At 34.3% G+C, this 21,922-nt stretch overlaps 1 protein-coding gene across 1 annotated transcript in view; it reads right to left on the reverse strand.

Moving 5' to 3' along the window:
• Positions 1–3,005: 3,005 nt before the first annotated feature.
• Positions 3,006–21,922, reverse strand: part of LOC136037577 (zinc metalloproteinase nas-7-like) — a 46,838-nt gene continuing 27,921 nt past the window's right edge. Inside the window, exons 4-5 of the mRNA XM_065720298.1 lie at positions 17,487–17,620; positions 3,006–3,130 (exon numbers count right to left, since the gene is read on the reverse strand). Of these exons, the coding sequence (XP_065576370.1) occupies positions 3,050–3,130; positions 17,487–17,620 (215 nt within the window). The 3' untranslated portion in view covers positions 3,006–3,049. The remainder of the gene's footprint in view (positions 3,131–17,486; positions 17,621–21,922) is intronic.

The following is a 21,922-nucleotide window of genomic DNA, read 5'->3' on the forward strand; positions in this document are numbered from 1 at the left end:
TTTATGATGATATTTTTCATCATGAAACTTGTTGCATGTTGTTTTGTTCGTGAAACCTGCTGCATGTGGATTATTGCTTCAAGAAACTTAATTTATCTTGATTTACATCTTCAAGAAACTGGTTATATTTTTATTTCTTCTTCATGAAACTTGTTGTATGCTTATTTTCTTTTTGTGAAACTTTTATATTGATTTTTTCATCTTGAAACCGGTTTTGTTCGTGGGACTGGTAGCATCCAGGTTTTTTATTAATGAAAATTAATTTATCTTGATATTTGTCTTCGTGAAACTTGCTGTAAGTTTAATTTCTCCTCTGTGAAACTTGATTTATCATGATATTTTTATTCGTGAAGCTTATCGCATGTTCTTTTTTTCTTCCTGAACCATGATGCATGCTGATTTTCTTCGTGAAAATTATTGATTCGTGAAACTTGCTGTGTGTTGATGTATTCTTTGGTGAAACTTAATTTATCATGATATTTTTCTTCCTGAAACTTATTGCATGTTTGTTTTTTCTTCGTGAAATATGATGCATGCTGATTTTTGTCGTGAAAATTGTTGCATGTCAATTAATTCTTCAAGAAGCTGAATGCATTTTGATATATATCTTCTAAAAACTTGTTTTATTTTTATTTCTTCTTCATGAACTTGTTCCATGTTGACTTTTCTCTTCGAGAAACTTCTACGCCTATTTTTTACCTACTGTGTGTAAGTTAGGTTGCTTAGGTTACCCTAACCTAGTAGCATGTAAGAAAGAGGCGTACAAGCTTAATGAAGAGAAAACAAACATACAACAACTTTCATGAACAATAAATTAAAAATATAACCAGTTTCTCGAAGATATACATCTAGAAACATTAAGTTTCTCGAAGAAATAATCACATGCAATAAGTTTCAAGAACAAAAATCAGCATGCATCATTTTTACCAAAGAAAAAACCAACATGCAACAAGCTTCTCGACGAAAAATATCATGACAAATTAAGTTTTACGAAAGGATATAAGAATATAAAACAAGTTTTACGAAGAAAATATCAAGATAAATTAAGTTTCATGGGCAAAATCAGCAAACAACAAGCTCCAGGAAAAAAACTGGTTTCACAATGAGAGTTAAAAATCAGTGAATATGTTTCACGAAGAGAAAAATCGACATACAAGAAGTTTTATGAAGAAGAAATAAAAATATAACAAGTTTTTCAAAGAAATAAATCAAGATACATTAAGTTTCCTGAAGAAATAATCCACGTGCAACAAGTTTCACGAGAGAAACGTCAGCATGCATCATGTTTCATGACGAAGAAAACCAACAAGATAGAAGTTTAACGAAGAAAAATATCCTGATAAATTAAGTTTTACGAAATAATAAATCAATAAATCAAGACAACTTTTACTAAGAAAAACGTCAAGATAAATTAAACTTAATGAAGAAAAATCAGCATGCAACAAGTTTCACGAACAATACCAGTTTCACGGGGAGAAAAATCAATATAAGCATGAACTGATGGATAAAATTCGCGATTTAAAAAAAATATCTGGAAAATGTCTTAGAAATGATGAGGGGGTGCTAGAGAGTGATAGAAGGCCATTAATAGTGTTTCACGGTGGATTGAATTGACATGGTTTGTCATGGAGGGGTGGACTGTGAACATATGAAGCAATGAATTTAACGAATGCTTTTTACAAGAAAATATCTAGAAAGTGTCTTATGAATTATGAGAGGGTGCTAGAGTGTGCATAACTCATAATGTAGAACAGTCATAATGTGGTACAGTTGCTTGAAATATGCATAGTCTTGGCTCAAAAAACGTGGCATCTTGATTAAAACCTCTCAGAAATAAACAAATGCCAAATGTCTCTCATTTTCTTGCTGGTGCGTCTAATAGGGCAATGCAAACGATGTATTTTCATTACGAACTCTCTAAAATGCCTCTTAATATGGCTTAAATTTGTCCTTCCCCTCTACAATTACTTGCTAGGGGCCCCGCCTTTCTTTAATTCATGTTTCTTTTGGCTTCTATTTTATCCTTTATAAGTTTTTTTCACATTTTTCTCGTTTGCTGAGATTTAACTACTTTTTCTGTGTTTTAATAATGGCTGCAAATTTTTTTTTAGTAATAAAACTTGTATGTCCAATAAAAAGACTTCATTCTTTAGATTTCTTGTTCCGGGATAAAACTTCGATGCGCAATCATTTAAGCAATTTAAGCATCTTATAGCCTATGTTCATAGGTATGTTCGTTCAAGAATGACTTTAATATAAGTGCAATATTCTTTGTAGTGAAGAAGAAAAGAAAGACTTTGGAACGTACGTAAAGGTGTAGCATATTCTACCCATAAGGATACTCTCGCTTTTATTTCATCTCTGTTAGCACATTAAAGTTTCAATAGAGTAAAAGACTCTATTAATAAAAAATGTGCTAAGAGCAGCCCGCAATATTATCCGATAATACTCTCTAAAGCATTACTTAACAAGTAGGTGCACTTTAAATTTAAACAAATTCTAGCAATCGATTCCCCCCCCCCCTGCGTGTCAATTATTGCAGCCATATAGGGACATACAATCCATTTAATCATTCTAGTATGCGAGACAGTGAATTCCTCGATTGGGAAACAGTTTATTATGTAGAAAGTTTTACCCAACTCAAAATACTAGAAAGGTTTTCATACTCCAACGGGTTAACACTCCATTGTATTGAGAGGGATACCTTTCGATTCCTAATATAGACATAAAAACTTTGGAATGCAAAGACTCCCTGAAAAAAGCGTCTTAAAAGAAAATGAAATCTCAAAAAGAAAAAAGAGAAAATGTCTTTAAAACGTCTTGAAATGTCATGAAACGTTTTGAAAAACTTTGAAGGAAAATGTCTTTAAATTCCTTAGTTTGAGATTTTATTTCTTTTCGTTGGCAAATTCCTTGCAGCAATAGGTCTGGTGGGTGGTAGGTCTCCTGCTATTTCTGATATTAAAAAGATATACGCGATATATTAATAAGAAGTAAATAAGATATACTGTTATACAAAAACTTTAATCCTTGACAGAACACAAAATTTTTAGCAGTTATACATGGCGTTTATCTTTGCAGCATCGACATCAGTTAAGCCTTCATTGTTACCAAGAGGTATCCCCTCGGGCTAGAAAAAAGTATGCACAATATATTATTACACTTGCATATATAAATGTACAAAAATAAATTTTTTAATTTTAATATCAACTGACCACTTTTACAACAACTGATAATTCCTCACAGTGCCAAACAGCACTGGGAAGATGGAGCTCTGCTAGCTCCTCCTCACCTCTGATTGTCTTTCATAGCTCCCTAACTTCTTGAAAATATCCTGTTTTTAGTTTGATGTCAGCTAGATTGTCAACGAGGCAATCAACAACCAATTGCTATTGGATTATTATCTTTATTAGTAAAATACAATCTAATCATATTAACCTTTATGTTGCTACTACCCTAGACCATGAAATTAATTTAAAAACAAAATTTTTCCGAGGGTTGCAAAGGGCGAAGTTGTAACGAACAAAAATTATTACTTTGCTGCCTATCTAAAATACATCAATAAACTAATGGTAAACTAATAATAAACTAATAATAATAATAATAATAATAAACTAATCAATAAACTAATAACATACATAATAAATAATACATCAATAAATACATCAATAAAACTAATGGAAATAAATGAACTGGTTATATTTCCCTATATTTGTAGGATTACAAAAAACTAGCGCTTTACTGAAAACACAAAGCAAAGTGTAAAAAACAAGAATAGTGATTTAGGAGCCTAAAGTAAATACGTAGCCTTACAACAGCAAACTAATTTATAAAAATTTTCATAGTCCTAAAGGAGCTGTGGTATCAGTGGCTTTCAGTATACAATGAATATTATCTTAAAAACTAAGGCATAAAAATAAAAAGTTTAAAGTCATTAAACAGCATATAAAATAATAGATTGATTTATCAGGTAACATCATGGTCTCACCTAGTATTACTCGAAATGAAGAACATATCAACCGTAATATGAACTCGGGAAATCCAATTATTTCTCTCTATCAAAACAGAGAATTTTAAGTTTTGATACAAATTCTGAAACGAGTCTGTAGTGATACTTCGAACTTGTCTACAAAATAAAGATGAAATGCCTTCTTTTAGATCCAAAATGACAGTCAATCATTGAATTGAGCTTATTGTGCAGAAATGATGCCAAATTAAACGAAAAAATAAATAAAGCAACAATCAATAAATGCTTTACTTTTATTCTGTTAAAAGTGTCCTTAAAAGGTTTACTTTTACCGTACCAAAACTCCTACATTGTTTTGTATTTCCAATAAAGCGTTAGTTTTCTGTAATCTTACAAACATAGGGAAATATCACCAGTCGATTAATTTGTATTAGTTTTATTAATATATGTTAGATAGGCTGGGGAGTAAATAATTTTTCTTCGTTTCAAGTTTCAACTTCGCTCTTTACTTCCCCCGGAAAAAATTTGTTTTTTATAAATGATCTTTGCTCATTTTTGATTAAAATTTAAATTAGAAACAACACTGCTATAATCTCTTTTATTTATACGGAATAATTTTTGTTCGTTCTATATTTTAATGTTGGTCCTTAGTTTTAGTTGAAAACTTATTTTTTATATAGTTTCTAATCACCTTCCTTCTAGGGGAGATAAGACACCTCAATCCTTATTAAGGAGCTGGACTAAGGAGCCGCACAGGGATTGAAGTAAAAAATAAGTTTAAAGTGGAAAAAAAACATAGTGTCATTTCTTTTTGTAAAAAAAAATAAAATAAAAAAGAAGAAATAGATCTTTAATTTTTTTTTTTATTAAATTTAGTAGCACTTAACAAAAAGACACAATAGGCTAACTGAGCGGACACGTTTTTGTATCGACAAACTTGCGTTTTTGTATCGACAAACTTGCAAAAAATTTTGTTGTCTCAACAGAAATCTGCCTTTAGGCTTAGGGATTAATTTGTCCTGTTTCTAAATAAAAAGCCAATCGTTACTCAGAAATGAATGTAAATTTCAAAAAAAGATCATTTCTTGTGTAGGTACGATATATGGTATTATAAACTAAGTTTGTTTTCATTTCAAGAATTTTGTAAAGAACTACCTGAATTCTCCTAGAGAACTATTTTCATTTGTCTTTCTTATTTTCGGATGCACAATCTTACGCATGGAGAGAACATTACGGTGGAATTGTCAAGTAAATAATTTGAATAAGTAAGTGTAACAATAAGTAATACTTCTTTTAATGTACAAGTTTGAGTGGCTCCAAAACCACATGTCTACACTTCTCCAACCACTGGGAGGCAGGGGGTTGGGATCAGAAGTGTATGTTTTTATAGGGCAGAGGAACAGCTCCCCCTCCCAGATCTCAGTTTTCCTCCAGATCTCAGTTACCCCCCCTCCCTCTTCTCCCAGCTGAAATTTAGTGTCTCCAAAAATGTTGTCAAAACTAAGATAAGCCTGTACAATTCAAGCATCCCCTGAAACAGGTCATTTTTTTTAGTAGATCTGGGCAAATTGGCTCCAACGTTGATCCTCCCACCCCACGGGATTTTGACAAAATTAAGCTACTCTTTGGGGTATGGATTTAGTGATCTACTCAGAATGTTGTTGCAAACCATAAACTGGATGACATCTATTCTCTTTTAAATCAAAATGCTTGACCAAATACCTCCCTGGGACATGCGTGAACAAATGAGTGCATCACATTTACAAAAACAGTGAAATTATCTGAAAATGATCGTATAGAAGGGAGAAAACCATGCTTGAAAAAAGAAATCAAGAGTCAAACGCAAGCCACTGTAATTGGAAGTCGAACGCTGTACGAACGGAACCACACCTCTAATAATCTAATTTGATATATTAGAGATTGCACCTTCATTGCGTAGCTTATTAAGGGGGCTTGGAGGAGGAAAATACAGGAAGTATTCTTGCAAACCTCCAGTTAAGGGTGTTGAACCATATTTATTACAATGATGATATCGTTTTATACTTCAAGGCTTTTCTATTTAGGAAGTGACATCAAAAGTTCTGTTTTTAGTGCTATATCACACTTACAGATGGTAGAACTGATAATAATCACGCAGATATGAGCAATTAGCTTTCTAATGAGCATTAAACATCACTCTAAAAATTTCTTTATGCCCACTAGCACCAGCTTTTCCACTTGGGACATGACATCAAAAGTGCCATTTTTAGTGCCATTAGGAACTTGCTGATGTTTGAATTTATAGGAGGGACTTAGAAAGGAGTATAATTTCTTGTGAGGGGGGGGGGCAAACACCCACTGAAGTCCCAATGTTGCCACCCTAGATTCCATTTTGCCCCCACAGCTGAAATTTAGTTTCAGTAAAGAATCTTGTCAAACCAGTGGCGCCGTTAAAACTCTTGCTTGTTTTAAGCTTCAAGTTCGCTCTTTACTTCGACCAGGTATTTTTTTTTTTAGTTAATTCCAGCTTATATTTAACGTAAAAAAACACAAAAAATAGTGGTCCCTTGCGCTTCCTCATTAAAATCTACGCAAATATACCGCCTTTGAAGTCTTATCACCAAGGAAATAGTTTATCTACTTCTTATGCAGGCTCAGCATAACCAAACAGGGAGAATTTTGCTATTTTTGGCAGGTCTAGTAGGCCTACTTGAAATACATTATAGTGAGAAACAAGTTTGACTGCTTTCAATATCTGAATTAGATTATGGTATGTTAATTTTACGTTTTAAGCTAGATTAAGCAATTATTCGTTACTTGGTCTAGGCTATCCCATAAGGTAGTGTCAAAGGAATTCAGACCTACAGAGATCTAAGAACCTAAAATCCAGAGTATTGAATGGTATTAGCCTTTTGTTGTTATTTAAACTAGTTCCAGTGATGCCAATCACGGAGGGGGGGGGGGGTTATTTGCCTCCTGGATTTTCCTCCATCCCTTGATTTCAAAAATAATTTTTTTTTGGTATTTTCATCGAGAAAAGAAGAAACAAAAGTCCTTAGATTTGCTTAAGTATAGAATTGAGGCGGTTGAGAAGGAAATGTGTTAAAAACAATACTTAGACTTACTTCATAATGCGTAGAAAAATTGTAGTTACATATTTTGACTGCAACTCCACCATAGTTTACCCACAGCCCTCCTCCCCTCCAGTATGCAAATATATAGCCCAAATCATATATTTCCCGCGCATTTTGTCATGCGTCGCTCTTGTTTCAATCCGTGAAATTAAATAAATAAGATATTAAATATTTAAGATAATAAAGATAAATATTGAATAAAGAAAAGCAAGTTTTTTTTGTAACAAAAGCAGACGTTGCGTGTGTTATATGACACTTTATGATTGCCTTATTAAGTTGAATTTATGAGAAGGTTAGTTTATAAAGGAGGAATCAGCTCTTTATGATGTCCTTGATCCAGCCCGGCCTTTTGATTCCAGAAATGTCACCCTAATTGCACTTTCAGAGTACCATATGGTAGTTTATGACCGCTTTATCGAGTCTAATTTATAAAAAATATAAGATATTAGAATTAGCCATGTTCCAGTGCCTCGATAGCAACGAAGAAATAAAGAGGACATATTGCTCCTGCCTCTGCAACAAAATTATTTTTTCTTGTTGTTCAAGGAGGTGTGTTATAGTTTTCCTGTATAATGTTTCAGCAATTGCAATTTAAAGGGTGGATTTGCTCAGAAGCTATTTTTAAATCACATACAACTGAGTGATGCGATGCACGGGGCTATTGAAATAGCGCTTGGTTCAACTGTCAGAATTAATATTCAGTGATGCGCACGGGAGCTGAAGGAAGTGGAAGGGAGATAAGCACTTTAATATTAAAGTAAAGTTGGCAAAAAAGGTCGATTTTATACGAAATTCACCATCGCTCACCTCAAAGCTTGTTTACAGCATGCTACTCTTGTCTCTAGCAAATCATAGCTGACAATTTTAGTAAAAGCTGAACGTCAGCATTTTATTTTAGTTGATATGTGTGTCTTGTTTATTTATGTAGTGTATAAAGTTTTTGAAATTAACTGAGTACCGTCATTGCTAAACAGTAGCTTTTCTTTACTACCTCTTGAAGAAAATGTACTATTGAAGACTTAGGGAAGGAAGAAACCATTTTCACTTTTTTAAACGTTTTTACCCCCCCCCCCCCATCCCCTCTACTCCCCATCAGGTGGAAGAGTGCATGTAAATGTGATCCCAGAATCGGGATGCTATATCTTCAATAAAATTATGACTTCAGAAAAAGCTCGTTCGTAAGGTCAGCGATGTCAGATGACCAAATTTTCGGTTCCTTCACCAGCTAAGTTAAAAACCCCCTCTGTCCAGCTGTCAACTTTGAATTGTTTTACAACATAATAAAAATATAATTTATATCAACCTATTTGGTTTTTACAGGCTAATTAAACCAAGAAAGGGCAGATCTCCTTACTTTCTTTCTTTAGTTCAGAACCAACTGTAAAAAAGTAAGGGACTTTGGAACACCAAGAAGAATGTATTGAAAAGAACTATGATTCACCATCTACGTCTTGTTAAAGCAATATAAAAACGAAAGTGAATCAAATCTAAGCTGTGAAATCAGCTCAACTTTGACCAAATTAATAAACAAGCGAGATCCAATTAATGGTCCAGCCTCAGCTTTGGCTCATATTTGTGATGGCCCCTTTCAACAAAGAGACTTGATTTTCCCTTCGACTAACAGGAGAAAATTCCGAATAGAATGGTACAGCATATTCCCTCGGTTAGAGTATAGCCCAGCAAAAGAAAAAGCGTATTGTTTTACCTGGCGTGCATTTTTCTGCTCTACTACAAAATGTAAAGCAGACGATGCTTTCACAGTGAATGGGTTCTCTAATATGAAAAAAAGCCGTCCAAGCATTTAAAAGCCTTGAGAAGTGTAACTTACATATGGATAATGCAGTTAAACTTATTTCTCTTAGAGAATCGAAAAAAACCGGTTCTGTTGCTGAAAAAGTAAATATTAAATACTCCAAAGACGTGCAACAAAATCGATTGTATCTAAAATCCATTTGCGGGCCATTGTTACTTTGTGGTAGACAAGGCATCACATTACGAGCCTGTGACGAAATTATGGATTCGAAAAAGAGAGGGAACTTTTTTGTGCTCATGGAAACTTCGCTCAAAAGACAGTAATGTGATTCAACAGCTCTTCATTTAACTTAAAAAGAATTTTCCATATATTTCACCGACTATCCAGAATAAGTTATTATCCATTATCGGAGATCAAATAAAACAACAAATAGTTTAAACAGGTAAAAGAAGCAAAAATATTCGCTGGTATCAAACAGTTCGTGGTAACGAACTGTAGTAAGGAGGGAAACTCAAGACAGCAAAACATGAGCAAGTTGCGGTGGTCTTCAGATATGTTAATGAAAATTTAGAAGTTCAAAAATCGTTTGTTGGTTTCTATCATGCTGAAAAATCGGTGGCAAAACATTAGCAGCACTAATTTCTTTCACTAGGCCTGGATATTAAAAATGTACTAACTTAAGAATTTACTAACTTAAGAATTAACTTACGTAGCGAACTTTTATATTCTTTTATTTTTATTATGTATATGAGGGGGTTTGTCCCCTCGTTAATACCTCGCTCTTTATACTAAATCTTAAGTTTTGTCCCAATTCTTTAAGAATGACCCCTGAATCAGAAAGGCCGTAGAATAAGTTGTTGAAATTATAGATATATATATATATATATATATATATATATATATATATATATATATATATATATATATATATATATATATATATATATATATATAAATATGGTCAGTGCTACGATAAAGCTTCCAACAAGAGAGGGCCTTATAAATATATGGCAGCCAGAATACTTCAGGAGAGCCCAACTGCAATGTATATTCATTGCTGCGCACACGTACTGAATCTATGCATTGTCAGCTGCTTCCATTCAATGGCTTCAATTAGAAATGCGTTCTTTGTCCTTCAAAGTATCTATAATTTCATTAAAAGTTCAACCAAAAGCCAACTAGTTTTTGAGAGGATTCAGAAGAGTTCCAAGTCCTTTCATGGGGGAGCCACAGCAGATGAACTTGTCGCATTGAACCAGTGTGAGCACTACTGGACAACTAAAGAAAAACTCTTGCAACTTTAGAAGAAATTTTAGAGATTGATCATGACGTTGGAGGACAAGCCAATGCTTTGAAAAAAAGTATGGAAGATTTTAGCTTTGTTTTTGACCTACTCCTTCTAAGAAGAGTTTCAATGTAAGAGACTCGCATTAAGAAGAGACTCGCATTGTTTTCAGTTACAATATAAGTGACAATGAGAATCAATATATAAAAGCCTGTCGCGTAGTCATGCCGATCTCCGGCCTCAAAATTGGCTACATAGTTTTTTCTTCTTTAAACAAGCAAATTGACATTCCTAGCCACAAGAACAATCTAAATAAGTCACAACTTTATGAAAGAATTCGTATTTTTCCCAGGGTGGCTGCATTTTTACCAGGTGGCGCATTTTTCTCAGGGTGATTGTTTTCTTCAGGTCACGAAGAAAAGGTTCAAATTGTCTACGGTCTGGAGATAAGCGACAGTGAGAATCCATATATAGAAGCCTGCCAAGTCTTTAATCGTAAAATAGGATTTGTTTTATTTTTAATATCTAATTTTTATTTGCCTACCCCTCTCATTCTCTCAAAATTGTAAATCTAGTTGACTCCATCCTAACACTGCCTGAAAGTTTCAACTTTATCACCCTAGTCACCTTCAAGATGTTAAAGATAATTTGTAGATCCTGTCTTTTGATTTACTCAGGTGCGCCTGTCGCTTCCACATTACTTTTCTGGTTTTCTAGATTTTGCAAGGTGAAGATCAAACAGTTCGTGGTAACGAACTGTAGTAAGGGAGGACCCGGCTCAATACTAACCGAAACTCTAAAAAACGGAATTTTGATACCAATAGTTACATCACAAGAATCATATTTTAATTACGCAATTTGTACCTGAATCAATAAATATGGGAGTATTAGATTTAGTTGGATCTGATCATAGAGCTATTATGCTTGTGGTGAAGATTGGGTAGTTTGTGAGCCACGGTTCACGAGTAAAAAATTTCTATAATGCAGATCATAGAAAAATAGGTTTAGAAAAACGAATTAGAAATGATTTAACAGGTAAAGATATTGAGGCATTTAGAAGGGAGCTCTTGGACTCGCATGTAAAAAATAAGTTGAAAGCGTTAGAAGACAATGAAAAAGATGCACATAGTGTAATTATGCTGTTAAATGAAATAATGGGCAATTGTACAGAATCTTGTGGCCTAACTAAAAAATTAAAAAAGAATGAGGGATATTTTGACTTGGATTGCAAGTTAATGAAAGCAGAAGCAAAATATTTATTAAATCGTTTGAATGAATTTGTTAGCGCGGAAGATCAAAGTCTAAAATTGGCTAAATATAAAGATAAAAGAAGAGAATATAAAAGTTTAATAAAAAGAAAAAAAACAGTACGAGAATAAGAAGAAATTGGATATTGCTGATGATTTTAGAAATAAAGATTTTAAAAAGTTTTGTGGCTATATAAAGAATGATAGTGGAAGGAGAAATGTTAATATCCAGGCTGTTCCGGAAGTTGATTCATGGCCTGATTACCTAAATAATTTAGAAGGTGTTTGTGCAGATCTTCAGGAGGTAGCGCATACCCCAGAGATGGTTATTTATCCCATGAGAGAACATGATTACGATTTAGTGGGTGATGTAAATGGCCAAGAGATTAAGTCAATATTTAAGAATTTAAAAGGTGGTACTGCTGCGGGTGTTGATGGTATACCAATATTGTTATTTGAGAATTTTCTTTCCATTTTGATGCCGATAATTGTTCTTCTTTGTAATAAGGTGTTAAGGTCAGGGCAATGGCCAAGCGCTTTGAAGACATCATTGTTTATACCACTTTTTAAGAGAGGAAACCCGAAGGCTCATGAAAATTATCGTTTGATAGCACTTGTCCCTGCTTTAAGTAAGGTTTTGGAGAAAATATTAGATACCAGGCTTTCCAATTGGTTAAATAAAAATAATTTAATACATGAGGAACAAGGAGGTTTCAGGACAGGGTATGGGACGACAGATAGTGTGTTTATTTTAAAGGCATTAATAGATAAACATGATAAAGGTAAAACTTGTCTTTATATGGGATTTCTGGATCTCCATAAGGCTTTTGATAGTGTCGACAGAGAGTTATTGAAGGATGCCATGCTAAATATTGGCCTTCCCCATTCATTTGTTAGATTGATAGTGAGCATGTATACTTGTGTGAGTGGAATCATTCAAGTTGGTAATAGGTTTTCGAAGCTTTTTGATATTAAGCGGGGAGTAAAACAGGGCAGCACCCTTTCACCTAAGTTGTTTAATATTTTTATTAATGATGTTGTTAATTTTCTAGAGAATAGATGGGCTCCGAAAGTTAGCCTAGGGACTCAAAATCTATCTCTCTTATTATTTGCAGATGATATTGCTTTGTTGGTTAATAAACCGCAAGATCTACAGACTCTTTTGAATCTCATAGAAGAATATTTGCATATAAAAAAGTTAAGGCTGAATACTGAAAAGAGCGAAGTTGTTATTTTTAAAAAAAGGAAGGTTGGGGACGATGAAAAATATACATTTAAATTTAATAATAAGGAACTATTTATAAGCAAAAGAATAAAATATTTAGGCTTTATCTTATCGGAAAATGGAAGCCTAAGGAGTCATGTTGATGAAATAATTTGAGAGGTAGGGTGGCCATGTCAGCTATATTTAGAAACCCGACGATAATGGGGATCAAAAACCTAAAAATGCATAAAAGAACATTTAACACGAAAATTTTACCCGTGATAGAATATGGAGCAGAGATATGGGGTGGAGAAACGGTGCAGCAACTGGAGTCCCTTCAGCTCCGGTATTATAAAAGAGTGTTTGGTCTACATCAGACAACTCATTCACAGATTCTGAAAGGTGATATGAGCCTGTTTTCTTTAAAGCTACGTAGGTATATTTTAATGCTTAGATTCTGGTTGAAGTTAACTAAGAGTAATGAAGATAGACTAGTAAGAGTGGCATATGAAGAGATGTGGAAATGTGGTTTAAAAAACCTCGTGGCCATCCGAAATTAAATCATTACTAGAAAAAGTAGGAATGCCTTATTTATGGAATAATGGTCTTTGCTCTCGTGATGTACCAACAAATTTAGAAAGCCAGGTACGATTTATATTAGAGAGTCAGGAAATTCAGCATTGGCAAGGGCTGGTTTTTAATTCTACAACCCTACAACATTATAATCAGGCAAAACCTAGTTTTGAGGAGGAAGTTTATTTTAAATTTAATTTACCGGCTATGATTCTACGTCGTTGGATTCAGCTTAGGGCAAATTGTCTTCCAATCCAGAACAGGCAAAAAACATTCGACAAAAATAAAATGATAGTTGGTCCTGATAGGCAGTATGTTTGTCCCCTTTGTAAAGATGATGATGAAGACTTGGATCATTTTCTCCGGAAATGCCCGGTGCTCTTGGATTTACGGGAATTTTATTTGCATGGGATTAATTTGATGCTTCCGGGTATTCTACAAAATAGTAACCCGACCACAATATTTCGAGTGGGAGTATATATAGATTAATCTTTAATAAGAAGAAAAAGTTTTATATGATTATTTCTTTTGTAGTTAGATTAGGTACTTTTTGCGTTAAATTCTGTTTTTTTGTGCGTGTTCGTACTGTTGTTAATTTCCTTGCTTGTTTGTTATTTGTTTATATTTTTGTGTGTATATGGCCCACGGGTTTTTGAAATACACTATCTATCTATCTATCTATCTATCTATTTTAATGCCGATTTTAAATATGTAAGCTTCATCAAGTTTAGTCTTACCCATCAAAAGTTAAGACCCTGATAAAATTTGCCTTATTTTAGAAAATAGGAGGAAACGCCCCATAAAAGTCATTTAAAATGTTCTAAATAACTTTAGAACAAAACCAAAGCAAATGTTTATAATGAAACCACGGGTTCCTTTCCTCTGCAACAACACAAAATTTATTTCTTTTACAGCTTGTGATCTCTGTAAGCGCATCGCCTCTTTAAACAATTAAATAAAAAAAATAGTTATTTTAACTGAAAGTAAGGAGTGACATTAAAACTTAAAACAAACAGAAATTACTCCGTATATGAAATGGGTTTTGCCCTCCACAATCCCTAGCTCTTTACGCTAAAGTTGTTATTTGTTTAAAAAATTTGAATTGTGGCAAAGAGTCAAACTTTAGCGAAAACAGCGAGGGATTGCGGAGGAGAAAACCCATTTCATATACGGAGTAATTTAAGTTTGTTTTAAGTTTTAATGCCGACCTTCGAAAATTTACCTATTTACCATGGAAATTTCGCTTAAGCGTTGGCAATTGTCAGCATAATGTGCGATTTCGTCGACACATTCTTTAATTCCCTCCTCCAAACTTTAAATCTTAGCTGCATCCCTGTATTCAAACAAAGGAGAATATGCAGAGTAAGTTTGATTGACTGCCTTTTTGATAACATTCTTGCAAGTTTAACATATGAGGAAGAAGAGTCAGTAAATAATATTGATCAAAAACTGGTGGCGAAATAACAGCAGCTGTTTCAAGAGACTGGCACAATTTGCTCGGAAATATCTCTGCTGTGTCCCAAGCGAAAAAGTTTTCAACACGGTCGGGAACATTTATGATGTCAAACTGAAATAACATAATGCCGAAATGTTGCACTTTTTGCATTACAACTTTCTCAAGTTGGACTGGAATTAAGCACTGTCCAGACTAAAACTTTGTTTGGTTCAATTGTTTTTCTAAACCTTTTCAAAATAAATCTTTTTTGTATTATTTGGAATTCACAGTGAATTATTGAGGCTGTTCTTTGGTGTGTGGTAGAACAAGGAGAAACATGCGAGTATGAATATGGGCAGAGAATGCAGGTTTCAAACTGTAGGTAAGTTTTTTTCCGAAGGGGAATTTATCGTAAGTTTATATATATATATATATATATATATATATATATATATATCTATATATATAAAAATAAGTTGTCTGTGTGTGTGTGTCTGTCGAGTGACGTCATGTTTGTATGTCAACTGACGTCATGTTTTCGACTGACGAAATTACAGACCGGGACATCGGGACACAAATGACGACCGGGACATCGGGACACAAATGACGACCGGGACACCGCCACATAGGGAATATAAATGACGACCGGGACACTCAAAGAGAAAGTGACCGGGACACAAGGAATGTCCGATTAGCAATCACCATCAACAAAGCACCGGGACACAGGGAGTATAAATGACGACCAGGACATAAGTAAAAAAAAACTAAAAAAAAGGTAAAAACTACAAAAAAACTAAAAAAAAAAGAAAACTAAAAACTAATAAAAAAAAATGACGACCAGGACACAGGGAATATAAATGACGACCGGGACACAGGGACACAACTACAACGGAGACGCCGGGGGGCACAGGGGGATATATAAATGACGACGGGGACACAGGGAATGTTCGATTAGCAATCACCATCAACAAAGCTCAAGGACAATCATTAGAATCATGAGGTATAACTAAAAAAACTAAAAAAAAGGTAAAAAACTAAAAACTAAAAAAAGACCAATTCAAAAACGAATGTATATACAGACCGCGACACCGGGACACAAATGACGACCGGGACACAAGGAATATAAATGACGCCCGGGACACTCAAAGATAAATCACAGACTGGGACACCGGGACATAAATGACGACCGGGACACAGGGAATATAAATGACGACCGGGACAAAGGGACACAACTACAACGGGGACCCCGGGGGGCACAGGGGGATATATAAATGACGACGGCGACACAGGGAATGGTCGATTAGCAATCACCATCAACAAAGCTCAAGGGCGATCATTAGAATCATGAGGTATAGATCTGAATACGGATTGTTTTCCCATGGACCATTATATGTTGCATGTTCAAGAGTCGGTAAACCTGACAATCTATTTATATGCACAGACAATGGGACAGCAAAGAATGTTGTATATTCGCAAGTTTTACGTAGTTAAAAACACACACATATATATATATATATATATATATATATATATATATATATATATATATATATATATATATATATATATATATATATATATATATATATATATATATATATATATATATATATATATATATATATATATATATATTTACAGGTGGGACACAGAGACACAACTACAATGGCGCGTAACGACTTACGTACGCGGGGGGGCTTGGGGGGCGCGAAGCGCCCCCTCCAACTAGGTGTTGGGGTGGCGCGAAGCGCCACCCCAACAGCTATTATATATATATATATATATATATATATATATATATATATATATATATATATATATATATATATATATATATATATATATATATATATATATATATGTAGTGCTGTAGTGCCGCCGGGCTACGGCCCTCTTCGATATATAGATTCTATATGCCACATAGATTCTGTATATCTATGCGGCAGGCCTCTATATATAAATAGATTCTGATTGTTGCTTGTCTTCTAACTCCAGACAATCTGCTGGTTTTTCATACTAAGGTCTTTTCCACGATATTTGATGATTAAAGCAAGTCTGGTTTCTAACAACAATATCTACTAAGCTTCAAACTTTTGGTTTTCTCTTTTAAGGTTTTTGCATTGTTGTGATCCCTTGTTAAAATATACACAAATATTTTTATAATTACCCGTGTTTTGCTGTTTAAGCAATTTAATGTCTTTAAATACTAAAGTCTTTTCAAAGATATTTGATTATTCAAGCAAATCTGATTTTTAACAACGATATTTACTAAGCTTCAAACTTTTTTTTTGTTAAGGTTTTTGAATTGTTTTAATCCCTTAAATTATATACAAATATTTTTGCAATTACCAGTTTTTTTGCTCTTTGCACAATTTAATACCTTTTCATTCTATATGTTTTCACAGATATTTAGACTGTTGAAGTAAGTCCGATTTCTAACAACGATTTCTACTAAGCTTCAAACTTTTGGTTTTCTTTTTTATGGTTCCCTTTCAAAATATATACAAATATTTTTGCAATTATCAGTTTTTTGCTCTTTAAACAATTTAATGTAAACTTCTCCATGGATAAAAATCTTTAATTTTTCCACATAAGTGTGGGAAATTTCCACATAAGTGTGGAAAAGAGGCCAATCTCCCAAAAAAAAATTAAAGTGCATACTTTTTCTTGCATACGAGGAACATATCTCTAATCGTTTCTGTAAACAGTCTACTAGCTTAACCCTAGATTTTGAAAAAAAAATATTTTTTTCTTGTATGTCTAGGGAAAACTGCCTGTTTTTGGAATTTTCATTTTGAAATTTTTTTTAAGAAATTATTCCTTCTTTCATTTTGAAAAATGTTTTTGTCCCCTTCCAAAAAAGAATGTTCTTTAATTGGCCCCATTGGCAATGAAGACAACGAAATTACCTTTGAAACTATAGTAGGTTCTCCATTGTTACTGAAGGCGTATTCCGAGTAATGCATAACACTGCTCCAGTCGTATGGTTGTCCAAAAGCAGTAATACGATCCTCATCATATTTGTTGAAGGCATAGAGAAAATCTGAAAATGTGAATTATAAGTGATAACAATTAGGGTTGATATAATTGATTTCTTTTTGCATTGCTAAATCATTATATTGCTCAAATTTTGAGGTACATTTTAATACTGTCATTTTTTAGTTTGGCCTGTTTGGCTTTCAAAACAGATAGTTAGTTTGACTTTTGAATAATACCTCATTTGTAGAACCATAAATAAAGAACTTGGGAGTGTCTATACTTGCAAGCATCAAATACCACGTTTGTATATTATTCATCATATCTATATGACGTTAAATCGGACAAAATAGCACGATATCATACTAAATAGCTGTGTTTTTAGAGTAAACGTTAGTATTTTAGAAAAACAGGTACGCGAGTAACTCCACCCTACTCAACTACATTCCCTTTAGCTAAATCCCCAATGCTCAAAAGCAACCCCCATTCAATTATAACCAATGCAAATCAGCCCCTGTTTAACACAGCCTTTATTCAATTCAAACCACCTCAACCCGTCTGCTTCCACTCAAGCCCCATTTAATTCAACCCTATGCAACTCAACCCTCTATAAGCCAATCCCAAATCAAATCATCTCCATCTATCTCAACCCCATTGAAACTAACCCCGTTTAATTTAACCCTGTGCAGCTCGACCTTCGTTTAATGTCACCCTCATTCGAATCAATACCATTCGACTGAGTCCAATTAAACTAGATTCTGGTAAAAAAAAAAGTTGCTTCAGCCTTTGTTTGCAGACCCATCCCCTAAGCTTACTCTCATGCTGGACCCGGGTTGTTAGGGCTCTTTTTTCTCCGGGTGCAATGAGGGCTCTCAGCCCTCATTCAAATCAGTCCTGTTTATCTCACTCCCATTTAACTCAACCCCTATTGAATGCAATGCAATTCAACTCCAGTTAGACCCAAATCTTGTTCAAAACAAATTCATTCAAATAAACCCCCTAAACCTAAGATTGGCATTAATTTGCAAGCCAAAATGTAGACACATCGTTCAATTTACCACCTAAAGCTCTTTCCAAACACAATGATAGCTATCCAGAACTGCCAACTTTTTGGTCCATGAATATTTCCCCCTGAAGGTCCAAAAATGTGTCATTTTTAGCCAAATTATGTCCATATTTTCTCAATAATACGTCCATAATATGTCCATCTTGACACCTCGGAAATTGGAACTGTTTTTACCACTTGTGCTTTTAACCAAAAGACGCTTTGTAAACCTCTGTAAAGGTGGCCAGTTAACATCAAATATAATGAAAACAAACAAAAAATCAATTCATTACATCCATACAGAATAATTTAGCGTGAAAACACAAAACTAAAGAAAAAATATAAACAGTAAAAAACTACTTGTTCGAACTTAAGGGTCATCCTCGAACGAGAATTCCTTTTGATAGGCATGATTGGCATGAGGGTTAACATTTTTCAGAGTACTTCTTGCGTATGTTATAAGGTTCAATCACGGTATCAAGCGACGTTCCAGAACGCCAGAAAAGTTGGACCGACCTCTAATCAATTTTGAGTCTTAAAAAATACACTAGAACTTTCAATTTCCTGTCAAATGAGCTCTTTTCAAAGTTTATACGACAATTCCATTATACGAAGTGCCTTGCCAAAAAAAGAAAAAGAAAAAAAGAATAAACAAATAACACATTGTACCCATATCGCTCTAAACTTCACATTTCTAGTCGTTTTGAATTTTAATTATAAAAGAAATTTATATTCCTTTCTTGGAATTAAGATTGGAATTTAAGATTCCTATCTTGCAATTATTAGCAGATATGTTAGTGGAAAAGAAGGCGTAAGGGGAGGGGGCTAGTCACCCTCAAATCACTTTTGACTCTGAAAACGGAACCAAAACTTTATTTTTCAATTTAATAAGCCTCCTCTAAATTTTACACAGCCACCCCAACCATAAAAACCTTGCATGCCCCTGGGATATAACGTATAACCATTACCCAGGCTCTGGGAGGTTGTGTCAACCCCAAAGGCCTTATTATATGATGTTTGGGACATTTTGAAAAAAATGGCTATCTCAAAATTTGTATTTACATTTGGGGAGAAGAGGGCGTGGGGGGAGGCAAAGAATCAAATGTACGGGACAAGCTGGTCCAATTTGTGAAGGATTGCATCAAAGACATGCCTTTAGCCATCTGTTCAGTCTTTGAACTGTTTTTTCCAAGCCTACAAACTTCAAAAAACAGAAACGGAGATACATTTTAAAGCCAAATTGAGCTCTTAGCAACAAGTCAGATAGAAAGTCAAGAACTTAAAAAAGGCAGGTAGCTGTGACATAGTTCTCGAGTTGCGCTTGAAATAAAGCCAAAACTGAACATCCACTACTTCGAATCTTTGACTTGCCATCACCGTAAACTGATTTCTCCTGATAAATTTCTCGTATAATTACTCTTTTCCGCATATTCTGATATCCTGAGGTCTTTGAAGCCTGGAACCATATACAAAATGGCACAATATGTTGATATCAGTCGAGCCTGAGTGAATGAAAATAAGTATTGTTTTATATTGAGTGTGTGTTCTATGCAGTGTTGTATCATTAAATCATGTTGTGTATAGCCGTAGGGCTCAAGTAAACTTTTTCTTTCTTTCTATTCAGGGACTTTACAGTGGGATAAAAGTTTTGGTTCTAAGAGGACATAGGATGCGGCTACGACTATTGATGAAAGAGCTGGGTGAAGGATAATAACAATTCTGGTGTTCTGTAACTTCAAGGCTGCAGCCAAGATTCCTTTTTTTAGTGATCTGCACGCATTCATGAAAAGTATTATGTCTTTACCTTATAGCAACACTGGGGCCGGACATTAGTTTTCACTATTAAAGTTAATTTGGACAACAATACTAAACCTACGTTGCCCAGGCAACGTGAAGTGTTGCGGCAACCTTTGTCCGGCTTCGCTGAATAAAGTGTTGCGAGAGCAACACTTTGGTTTTGCTTCTTCGCTATCGATCAGTAATCACATGATCAAAGCCTATTCCCCAGCGTTGAAAAAACAACAACAAAATAGTATCAAAAGAAGGGACTAAATTGACTTTGCAGCCAGTTGAACTTTATCCTTTTCAATCGTAGACGTCGTGACGGATGAAAAATAGGAACAATATCTTATATAATCTAGTTGGTATTATAAAGCTATCCCTAACTTTTCAGTATCAAAATACCATAGATGACATTCTATTAATTATTACGAAACTATCTCATTGTTTTACATTCTTGTTTGTGCTTGTTTCTTCACTATCGGTTAAATGATAAAGTTGTCAGCCTATCGAAGTTTTTAAAACGGTATATTCAAACAAGAACGCAATCAACACTGGGGCCGGACATTAGTTTTCACTATTAAAGTTAATTTGGACGACAATACTAAGCCTACGTTGCCCAGGCAACGTGAAGTGTTGCGACAACCTTCGTCCGGCTTCGCCGAATAAAGTGTTGCGAGAGCAACACTTTGGTTTTGTTTCTTTGCTATCTATCAGAAATCACATTACCAAAGGCTATTCCTCAGCGTTGAAAAAACAACAATTACAAAATAATATCGAAAGAAGGGACTAAATTGACTTTGCAGCCAGTTGAACTTTATCCTTTTCAATCGTAGACTTCGTGACGGATGAAAACTTGGAACAATATCTTATATAATCTAGTTGGTATGATAAAGCTATCCGTAACTTTCTAGGATAAAAATACCATAGGTGACACTAATTTTTACGAAACTACCTCATTGTTTTATGTTATCGTTTGTACCCGTTGCGTAAACACTTAATTCTGTCAGATTTAAAGAGATCGAATACAATATGCACCAATTTGTACAAAAGTGGCAAACCCCTCATTACCGAAGATAATTATGAGTTAACAGCTGTTTCTCGCCCAAAGGTGAACCGATTCTTACTTATAAGTCCCTCTCCCGTGATAGGCATCAAGTTCACCGGAAACAAATAAATGGGTACACCAAATAGCATAGTTACAAACCCCTCATCGCTGAAGTTGACTGTAGCCTATCAGCAGATTATTACTCACAAGTCGTCTACATGTCTTACCACTGGAACCAAATTGGCCTTACCATCAAATACACTGGAAACAAATAATAGATACACCAACTAGCAAAAGTTGCTAACCCCTCATTGCCGAAGGTGATTATTACCTAACAGCCGACTGTTGCTTACAAGTCCTCTATATGTCTCACAATTTGTATCGGCCTAGATTTCATTTTAGTGTGTACCTTACTATTGAAGTTATTAACCCCTTGAAACTTTCAAACTGGTGTACCTCATGAAGGAATTTTTGTACCAAAAAATGGATGTTATATA

The sequence above is a fragment of the Artemia franciscana genome, chromosome 17 (assembly GCF_032884065.1).
Source record: "Artemia franciscana chromosome 17, ASM3288406v1, whole genome shotgun sequence".
In the NCBI taxonomy this organism is placed as follows: Eukaryota; Metazoa; Arthropoda; class Branchiopoda; order Anostraca; family Artemiidae; genus Artemia; species Artemia franciscana.